Source organism: Halyomorpha halys, unplaced genomic scaffold (genome assembly GCF_000696795.3).
Source record: "Halyomorpha halys isolate HHAL.00 unplaced genomic scaffold, Hhal_1.1 Scaffold225.1, whole genome shotgun sequence".
Taxonomy (NCBI): domain Eukaryota; kingdom Metazoa; phylum Arthropoda; class Insecta; order Hemiptera; family Pentatomidae; genus Halyomorpha; species Halyomorpha halys.
In genome coordinates this window covers 97,518-108,771 of record NW_027115321.1, presented here as the reverse complement: position 1 = coordinate 108,771, position 11,254 = coordinate 97,518, and the positions used below count along the sequence as shown (strand labels likewise).

General features: G+C 31.1%; 2 protein-coding genes across 2 annotated transcripts in view; both read right to left on the bottom strand.

The window, feature by feature from the left end:
- Positions 1–11,254, bottom strand: part of LOC106679865 (ATP-binding cassette subfamily G member 4) — a 163,016-nt gene that overhangs the window by 108,737 nt on the left and 43,025 nt on the right. The gene's annotated exons all lie outside the window — the stretch shown is intronic.
- Positions 3,236–10,380, bottom strand: LOC136797012 (histone-lysine N-methyltransferase SETMAR-like). The gene is made up of 2 exons (XM_067052383.1): positions 9,447–10,380; positions 3,236–3,294 (listed from the first exon to the last, which is right to left on the bottom strand). The coding sequence occupies exons 1-2, from the start codon at positions 10,378–10,380 to the stop codon at positions 3,236–3,238; spliced, it is 993 nt and encodes a 330-aa protein (XP_066908484.1).

Below are 11,254 nucleotides of genomic sequence, written 5' to 3'. Positions count from 1 at the left end.
AAAAAAAAAAAAAAAAAAAAAAAGTTTAATTCATGGTTCAGTTTTATGCTGTGATAGGCCAGAGCTGTGCAATTTATATTTTTAGCGTTTTTACAATTGGTTACATGTTGCTTAATCCTAGTTTCCAGTTTTTTAGATGTTTCACCAATATATACTTTTTCACAATTTTTACAATCTATCTTATAAATTGCATTTAATTTTTCCATGTTATCAACTTTGTCTTTCATTTTGGACAGCTTATTCTGTAACTTGTTATTATTGTTGTATAGACCGGTTCTGATATTTATATGGTCATATTCTGTCAGTGTTTTTTAAATTTTATTTCTAAGGCCTGGTATTTATTGAAGTTTAAATTTTTTTTTATTATTGCTATTACTATTTGTTTCCTCTTGTCCTTTTTATCTATTGTCGTCTACTGTAATCTTTTTGTTTATTTCTTTATAAAATTCAGTGATTCTTTATTGACTTGGTGGTTTTTCTATTTTATCTTTCTTTGTTGTTCCGATATATCAATAATAGGGTATTCATGATGTGTTAAATGTAAATAGTTTAAACATGCTAAATGTTATAAGTGTAGGATTGTAATGGATTAAACCCATAATTGATTTTATCCATTACTTCATTAGAGTTTTAAAAAATTCTAAAACAAAAATAACACAAGCCTGATACGATCTACGAGCAGCCAGCCTATCAAAACAACAGACAAGATGGTATGGACCTTAGCTGGTTGTTTCGTGACGACAATCACCATTTAACAGACTCTGAACCATGTTAAATGTTATATCGTTTTAACATACTAAAAGAACGAATTATATCTCCATTTAACACAATTATTTCTATTTAACCCAACTTTTTCTGCTAAACACACTAACATCATGAATGAATACTCCTAAGAGGGATACGTATCTTAAACGAAAAACCTAATAAGAGGAGAAAGTGGTTGGGGGGTGGGGGAGGTGCGGTCAGCAGAAAAAAGACAAATACATAAACAAAAGATTGTTTATTTTTGCCGACGTTCCGACCTACTTTTCAGGTGTTCATCAGGGCTATAAAAACCAAAAAGAGATAACAATCATCATTCGGAGGGGAAAAAATACATAAATAAATAATAGATTAACAAATTTGCAAATATAAATAACAATGAAATGAAAATATAAACTAGTTGATTAATAACTATGGAATTAGACAGTAGTAGATTGATAACATTATTATTTATATAGATATAAATGTGAGTAATAAATACCACTGTATCATGAGTGGGTAAAAACCTTTTAGTTATATAGATGAGTACAAAAAATTAGTTAAATTAAGAATAGAGCGTATGTAAAAACAATATTTATAAAAAGAACGAGGGAGAAGCAGAAGTATAAGAAGAGAGATATGAAGAAAGTAAGAAATATAAGATACGAGAGAAAGAAGTTACCGGTATAGGCAGAAATTCTGGCTAAACTGTTTTAAATTACAGGAAATGTGGCTAGAGTCCAGGTTAACAAAAGACTTTAGATAAACAAAAATCTAATGGTCAAAAAGATATCAATGAAAATTAGACCTAGTTAAGATCATTAAAATGTACATTGACATAGCAAGTTTAATCAAAATCATGAGAGTTGATTTTGAGAAATTCAGTTCTCAATTAAGGTTGATGTTATCTCTTTTTTGTTTTTATAGCCCTGATGAAGACCTGAAAATCAGGTCGAAACGTCGGCAAAAATAAATAACATTTTGTTTATTTGTGTTTTTTCTGCTGATCGCACCCCTAACCATCTTCTCTTTTATATGTACGGTCAACTATCTTCATCTCATTATGCAAAACCTAATACTATGACGGACTGGATATGTATCTTAAACGATAAACCTAATAATGTTATTTTCTTTGTCCATAACTACATTATTGCAAATAATAAATCCAAAAACATAAACAAAACCATACTAATCACTATTTTTGCATTCATTCCAACACCTTCGAACAAAACTGTTCGATAATATTTTGTCAATTAATTACGAGCCCTCGTCATAATTTTCGAAGAATATTTTTAAAAAATATCCCTAATACTTTTTTAAATTATCGAAAAAAGTCTAACAAGAACCCAAATTACAATTAAATAGTTCTAATAATTATAATTATAAATTTTGAATAATATAGAGCGAATAATAATATAAACAAGTTTGCAAGAAGATTACCATTTGCAAAACGAGTTAGACAGTGGAGAATTCCAGGCATCACTTGACACAGATCTGTCAGGGCAGTGACAACTAGTTTATTTATTATTTCTTTTTCAGAAATCCAACCTTTTATTCAAGGATATATATGGTAGTGGGAGGGTTTTCTCATTAAAAATAATTACACTAAATAAATAAAAACATTATCATGTCACACGATGCAATATTTAATTAATTATGTATTTAATAAATAATAAACAATAAAACAAAAAGTAATATTTGAAAAATGTATATATAATCCATGGGACATCGCGATGTTTATATTACTTCAAAATTTTTTTTTGTTTATATTTTATTTTTATAATTTCGCGATAATTTATCCATTCAAAGGAAATGGAATGCTATTTTTTAGGATCTACGTTCAACTGTTGATGAACAAATGGCGAAGCACCACAATTAAAAAAGGAACCTGGAGTTCATAATCCAGGTTAGAGTCCTTTTATTGACAGGAAATTTATTTTTTTCTGATAGTACACCTAGGCCTCACAAGGCTCGAACCTCATCCTTCAAAAGGGAGATAGGAAAAAACATTTGTTGAGTTCGAAACTTACCACATCACACCCTCCTATAATCGTTGGTTCAGAGATACTATACTTCTAATCAGGTACTAGAACCAAGAACATTATACCAGAATATATTGTACTGGTGTAGGATATAGATTTATTTTTAATTAAAAAGCAGGATTGCTTCTCTAAAGATATGACTAAAAACATGAAACCCGGATAGGTACAGGCATTAAGAGGTTTTTTCATGAAAAGTTTAAACATGTTATGCTTCCAAATTTTTGAGGGTGCCCAATACAAATCAGAAATTTATCAACTAGATTTTTTTTTCCAAAAAAATATGAAACAATTAATCTTTTTTCATTTTTTCTCATAACATGAAAACTATGCATTCTTAAAAGAAAAACAACGGAAAATTTGCTACTTTTTTGAACTGAGTAATCGTTCATAATGCAATACGAATGAAGACAATAATGCATTTCGATGGTATTTTTTATATCAGTAAAGAAAATTTAATTATCTTTTTTAGTATGGTGGTGGTAAATTTCAACTTTACCACCACGGATTTTACCTAAGAATATCCAAAAAAATGTTTTTCATTTTTCCTTATAATTTGAATTCCACATATATTATCTTATATTAAATACACATATACACGTGTACATGTATCTGGAAGACAAGGTCATTATAATCATTCAAAAACGATTGCATGTCTGAAACGTCTGAGGTCATATAGGCAATTAAAAATACGTAATTGTTCACTGGATACGTCGGTAATAATTTAGCATCGTTAATTGGAACCAGTTACTATCGAAAGCTGAATTATAACGATCAGTTGTTATGAATGAAAAAATATATTGCGGTACCCGCATCACAGAAATTTAACTCCTTTGAATTAAAATTAATCCTCGCAAGTTTCGGAACAGATATTTTCTATATTATTCATTCTGACAATATTTTCTATAATTTTCCAAATGACCTTTTTAGTAGGCAAATTGACAAACTTCAATCACAACAGTTTCCAGAAAAGTAAATTTAACAATATTTCACGTAATAAAATTTTAAATATTCTCTTTTGCAAAACTATAAGAGACATACAATTTTTTTTAAATATATTTTTATTGAAATTTACAAATGTACATAATAATACATCAAGTAAATTTGATATCAGATCATAGTGGCATGATACAGTCATGAAGAGAAACTACCCGTTGGCAGCACTCTAATAACGTTTTCACATTAGAAAGTCTCGAAGCCATCTTCTTTTCAGACGCCTCGGAGGATTGTTTAGAACTGATAAATCACTAAACTCTGCTGCGAAGGATTGCGTGATCAGTTTCAAAGTCGACTGAATACTGAATTTAAAACTAAACCACGTCTCCTTTTTTCAGTTAAAATAATATAGACAACAGAGGAAGCCAAGGATCTAGAATTCATGATCTATCTATCTTAAAGTTATTATCTAGTATTATATTAAGAAAAGAAAACTTCATACAATCATACTTAAATAGTATAAAAATAATTTAGCGTAAATTATGCATACGGTAATGATTTTTTTTTCAAGTCATTACTGAAATGTTTAGTCACATTGTGTATGCTTTCTAAATAAAAATTCATTAGGTTTAGGTGCTTGTGATTTTTTTAGAAATCAGTAAATAATTTAGAAAACAGAGGAAGCAAATAATCTAGCAATAACCTTAGATATATATGGTAAACTAAACAGTTTGAACGCCTTACCCTGCCTTAGTGTGGCACGAGATAAACTGATTGGTACTTGACGCTATGCCCGTGACGGGATACACTGTCAATGGGTTAAGTGAAAACTCTGGGAGTGAAAAAAAAAAGTCGAGTGGCAAAACTGCGTATGCGCCCGAACAGTTAAACTTAGGTTAAAACGTACCTTTTATTTAGGTGTTTAGCGCAATTCTCCATTACTTTACGTATTGGATATCCTTACTCCGTTTTTACATTAAATATTATTATTTCTAAAATCTTGCGGTTTCCAACGACCTATAATAAGTCTATATTATTACCCTCATTTCCGGAAATATACTTTCAACCCGGAAAAGGATTTTTCCTCCTATCATCTAATATCAATTATTAAATCATTTCATAGTTCATACTTATCCTTTTTTTTTTTCACTATTAGTAAAAAAATTAAATGTTTTATTATTTCAGACAAGGTGAATTTGAGAAAACTATTTCGAAAATTCGATATTTAAGGCCTCTCAAACTATGTCAATGAGGAGAAGAGCTGAATGATACTAAGATTAGTAAAATGTATATTGACATACGGAGTTTAATCAAAATCGTAGTTGTTATTAATAAAATCGAAAAAATGTAAAAAATTATTACAATAAAGTAACACTTTCGGTTAATCGATTTTATCAAGAAAGCTGATGTCATACCACAGACATATACCCACCTGAACCGTACGACTTTTTGTTTTTAGTTAGGCTTGCGACATACACACACAGACCATTTTGCAATACTTGGTTATTTGGAATCGGTGGAAAACGTGTATTTTCGTCGAAAACTGGAGTTATAATTTTCCATACTATATATTTCATACATAGGTAAGTGAAAGTAAAAATTAAAATCATCCTCATCTAATGAAATAGCAATTATAATAAAATTATCCGTTACAATCAATCTGTGCATAATAATAATAATCAATTTTACTTTAATTTATGAGAATGTGAACTCCTAAACAATTCTACTCCAACACGCTACTGATTTCATTCCGAGGCAAACATTTAAATCTGAAATAACTGTTAAATATTAATCCAATTGGTAAATTCTACGCTGAGAATGGGCTCAGCGAACAATAAAGGTCAGAGGCCCCATATATAATTATGTGTATTAGGGTTGGGAGGTTGAGCAACAAATATTGAATGGAATTAGATAGTATGGATTTAAATTGTATTGAATTGTATATAATATTCCATTGAAATAAATACAGTGGAATGATATATCGGATTGAGAAATGTACTTATTCGTAATTTGTTATTCGAAGGCTATAATATAATTTTTTGTCGTTTTCTTAAAATCTTTTTTGGCAATTTTTCGAAATTTTAAATAAAAAATAAACTTTGTAACTATTTTTGTAATTGGCTCCTGAAGATGGGCAAACTTTTTATCAAACTGACGAGTCCAAGAAACAAGAGGAGAAAAAAGGCAGTTATCACACCCCAATTTTTTATTACTTTAATGAAAACTATGTATAATTACTAGTCAAAATTGATGAGTCTGCCAAGTATAGGTAGGGGAAATAAAGAATGGTGGCTGTTTCAAAGCGTTGGAAAAAAACTAATTTTTCATTCGGAGCTCTATATTTTAAAAAGTAGGAACAACACAAAAAAACCTAAGAGAACGTCTTTTAAAGAAGACTAAATTTGCTAAAATATGAGCCCCAATAGAGTTATCTACATTCAATAATTTACGAGGTATAGCTTTTTAAAAAGCAACATTTCATAAAAATGTTGTATGGGACGTACTGAAAGATCAGTAGTTTGTGAATTTATTTTGAAAAATTTATGTCTCAAAAACCATTTGACGTACAAATGTCTATTAACACTCAAATTAAAGCTAGTTTAATGAGCTATAAAGTAGTTTCTGGTGTTTATTTTCGTAGGAGTAATAGTTTACATGAAATTCACTAAAATAAATTGATTTATAGTTGTTCGAACAAATTTTCATTTCCAAATTTATATTCATGTGTGAATATCATAAAAACTACTACCTCTACTAAGATAAGTGTGATATACTACTTTATAGTAAGTTAAATTTCCTTTATTTTGAGTGTTGGAAGACATATGTGCGTCTTATGGATCTAGTGATATATTTTTTCAAAAATCCAACATTTTATACGAACAACTAGAAGTTAACATTTTGTGAGTATATTTTGTCAAGTATCATAAAAACTACTAGTCCTACAAAGATATACATTATTAACTATTTTATAGTAAATTTAACTAGCTTAAATTTGAGTGCTGGCAGACATCTGTACGTTCTATGGTTTCTGAAATAAAGTTTTTCATATTTCAAACTTATTGTCCGAACAACTATAAATGAATTTATTTTAGCATATATCATGAAAACTACTATTCCTACCAAGGTAAAGGTCATAAACTTCTTTATAGTCCATTATACTAGCTTTAATTTGAGTGCTAATAGACATCTACGTCACATAGTTCCTGAGATATAGATTTCTCAAAATAAATTAACTAACTACTAATCTTCCAGTAGATTTTTAAGAAATTTTGCTTTTTAAAAGCTATATCTCGACAACTATGGGACGTAAATAGCTCTTTTAGGACTAATATTTAAAAAAAAAATACTTTTCTTTAAATAAGTTCTCTTAGATTTTCTAGTGTTGTTGGCAGTTTTTAAGATAGAGCTCCGTATGAAAAATTAATGTTCTTTTAAGGTTTTGAAACAGCCGCCATTTTTTATTCCCCTTACCTATTCTTGGCAGACTCATAAATTTTTACTAGTAATTATACCTAGTTTTCATTAAAGTAAAATTTGGGGTGAGATAACTGCCTTTTTTTCTTCCTGGCTCTTGTACTAATAGATGTTGTCATATCGTCGGATGTACTTCTTCTGAATAAATAAATTTAAAAAATAATAGCGGATCTCTGATGGTAAAGGAAACAATAAAAACAAGAAATATAACTGTTAGTTAAATATCAATAACAAAAGATGAATTTATTGGTTTATTCTTGGTGGGTTTAATATTGACGCAATGCTCATCTTTTGGAAATAAAATTTGGCAACAATGTTAAGTCTGACCATGTGGACTAGTTCGTTTTACATATCTTTTTAATATTTATTTTCTAAATCTGCCTTAAGCCTTGCCTTTACTCTTTTATTCCGCTCCAAAAATTACAGCTTTGCTCCATCACACTTTTTTATAAGGCGTTCAATCTTAAAAACGTAAATTATAAACAATTCGAAGCGTTGAGTAAAATAAAATCTGAAATATTTTTAGTGATTGTGTAGCGATCATACTAATATCTGTTGGCCACAACTGTAACTACTGCCATGGGCCGACATGATGCAGCCTACCAGCTAACATGTGAACGATTACTATCATCGGGCAAATGCCGTATATTAATATTTGTACTATTTCCTGCATAGAGTTTAATTTCACACAGGTAACAATCATATCAAATATTGTAATATTTCTAAATGTATTTTTGAATTAATGAATATTACAACAGAATCTTATGATCCAGTAAAAGCGAACGTCCTACATGTATCATCTCAGAATGGCGTTTAATAGCCTAGAGAGAATTCTCCTTCTTAGGAGGCAGTGTGTAAAATATAGTGGATTAGTACATTCTTGTTCTGTTTTTAGAAATATATATTTGCCTTCTCTAGATCTCTCCTCTTTTCTAAACATTTTATTCTTTTCGTAACGACTTACGGGTAGTTTCTGAAGGACTTGAAATCCCTTTCTCGGCTATAGACTAGTTCCATATAAAGTAAAGTTTCCTTCCTGCAAAGGGGCCAACAGCTAGTTCCCGTAGGACTTGCCACCCCCTTTAAGACATCTAGACTTGTTCCCTATGGAGTGAATTTTTTATTTTTCGAAGATCTACGGCTAGTTCCCATAAGACTCATCCTGACAATTCATCTCCTTGCCAACTACTTAACCTTTATGAATGCTCATTATCGAGACCTTCTGGTATAGAGTACATCACATCTTCAATTCAAGTCACAACTATCTAGACAAAAGCATCTATGGAGAAAGGAATTTTTGTCATGAGAAAGCAGAAGTAGTAAATGTAATTTTACAATAATTTTGCTAGACTATGTCGACACTGATCCCATATATGAGAAATATGGTGTAAAAAGTAAATTGAAATCAACTAGGAACGAATTCGAAAAATCCCTGAGAATTTCAATGAAATTGGATAAACGAACAAAAACTTTTAATTCTATGGACAATGTTTTTTTCCAGCATGAATTGCATTTTTTGCAAAAAATGACAATAAAAAAAAGACATGAACATATATGTTCATGGTATCATTACTTGTATATGAAACAGCTCCGTATTAGAATAACAGTTATGCAAGGAGGTGATTTGGTCAGTACCATACACAACCACCATGTTTTCAGAAGAGAAATATAGACCCGAGCGACTCTCCGGAAACTAGCGTTGGTTCATGGCTGATATAACAGAATAAATAATTATAATAATAATTAATTAATAAGCCGAACTCGGATCCAGCTATATACATTCAAATATTCCATGGATACAGAATTATTAAAATAGAAATACAATTTCTAAAACCTTCATATGTAGAGCTCAAATCAAACCCTATTTTTAACGTCGGATCAGTCCTAATGGGCTTTATAGGTAATCGTTTTTGATCCAACAAACTTTACATTACACGTATTTTTCATCCTCGCTTTTTGATGTTGTTTTTTTTTTTTTTAATGACTTGATACATTACTGAACTTATTAATCCAAGTTCTGATACAGTTTCATATAAGGAAGAAGGACTACAACCCACACCGTGACTAATCAGAAAGTGATAGTTCTACCAGGTCATTCAAAAAGTCCTGTCGTTTTTTTGGGGGAAATTATAAATAAATAAATGTTTTCAAATGATCACCTTTATTCATCAAAATATCCACCGTTACAGTCGGTAACCTTCTCCCAACGAGATGGTAAAGCCCAAATTCCTTCCTTAAAAAACTGTTGATTTTTACTGCAAAAATAATTGGTCAGTTCGTGAATTAGGTTGTCACGGTTTTGAAAACATTTTTGTCTCAGATTGTTGTCGAGATCTCTGAATAGGTGATAATCAGTGGGTGACAGGTCAGGGGAATATGGTGGGTGAGGCAAAACTTCCCAGCCTATTTCTGTCAATTTTTCCCTGGTCAATTTGGCGGTTTGTGGTCGAGCGTTGTCTTGAAGAAGCAAAGGTCTTCTTCTGTTGACTAAGCAGGGATCAAAAGTCTTAAGCTTGGATTGGCAATGGTCCAGTATATTGCAGTATACTTCTGCAGTGATGGTTTGCCCTTGATTCAGAATCTCAAAATGCACTATACCTTTGGCTGTCCAGAAAACAATGAGCAAAACTTTCTTTGGATGGAGATCTGGTTTTGGAAATTGTTTAGGTTTCTCATCTGCCGACAACCACTGATATGATCGTCTGAAGTTGTTGTACAACACCCATTTCTCATCACAGGTGATGATTCGATTCAAAAAGGGTTCGACTTTCAAGCGGGAAGTTAACGAAGATGCAGTTGTCAAGCGAACAAGCATATTGGCATCTGAAAGCTTATGAGGAATCCATTTATCCAGTTTTTTCACTTTTCCCAGTTCTTTAAGGTAATTCCAGGCAGTGGTGGCTGAGATATTAAGTTGAGAGGCTATCTCTGAACAACTTTGACGCGGATCCAACTCTACTACTCTTCGAACGTCCTCCTTATCAACTACAGTTGGTCGACCTGAGCGTGCCTCGTCTTCTAGTGTCTCGTCGCCTCCACGAAATTTTGAAAACCAAAATTGTGCCTTCCGCTCAGACAGCACATCTTCCCCAAACACGGAGCATATTTTTCTAGCAGTTTCGGCAGCTTTTGAGCCAAGTTTAAACTCATAGAGCAAAATCGACCGAATTTGAGTTTCAACTGGAATCATTTTAACTAGACAGTTGGATGGTGACTGCATTAAATTAATCCTCCTTAGCCTCCTATTCATAAAGTATAAACATTTGTGTTTACATGGATAAAAGTTGTATTGAACGGAATTAATTAGCAAACACTCTAGAATCAAAATAAACAAACAGGACTTTTTGAATGCCCTGGTATTTATACAAATTGATTCTTAGTCATTTAGATTGCGTTCAAGGAGTAACAGAAAGAAGAAGTTGGAGGTCGTGCAATGTAAAAAAGTGTCTGCAACAACCAACTGCCTTGTGGTAGTTTTGACATTTCGTCAATATTTTTAATGATGTAGTGAATTCAGCTGAGCATAAAAATAAAATACAAAAAAATACTATAACTAAAAATTATATAGTTATATCATCTGCAGTACATAACTATGATGTGGAAGTTAGCAGAAATTGGCAGAGTGAATATAAATGAACATCTGCTAACAATAAATGTCGATGTGTTGGTGTGTATAAGAGGAAAGTTACCAATCCCTCTTAGCATATCTCCTTCCTTCCTGTAAGGCATTTGCAATATGGCCTTGAATACATAGTAGACCATTGTTTCTACTTAAATTCTCACGATTGATCGAGAAACGAAGGATTCGATATTGTGTATCGTGTGATATTTATGTAAATCGAGGAACATTTTCACAATGACAAAGATATGGATTGGTGTAAATATAGGAAATCCTACAAAAACGAACATTTGTTTTGATCCCTTGCATTATGGATTCTATATTATATACATTTTTCAAAACTCCATCCGTTGAAGACAACTCAAACTCATATCTCATAAGAATTTTCATACAAAAATTCTTATATAAACATTACTGTAGACTCATTTTTCATCCTCGGTATATA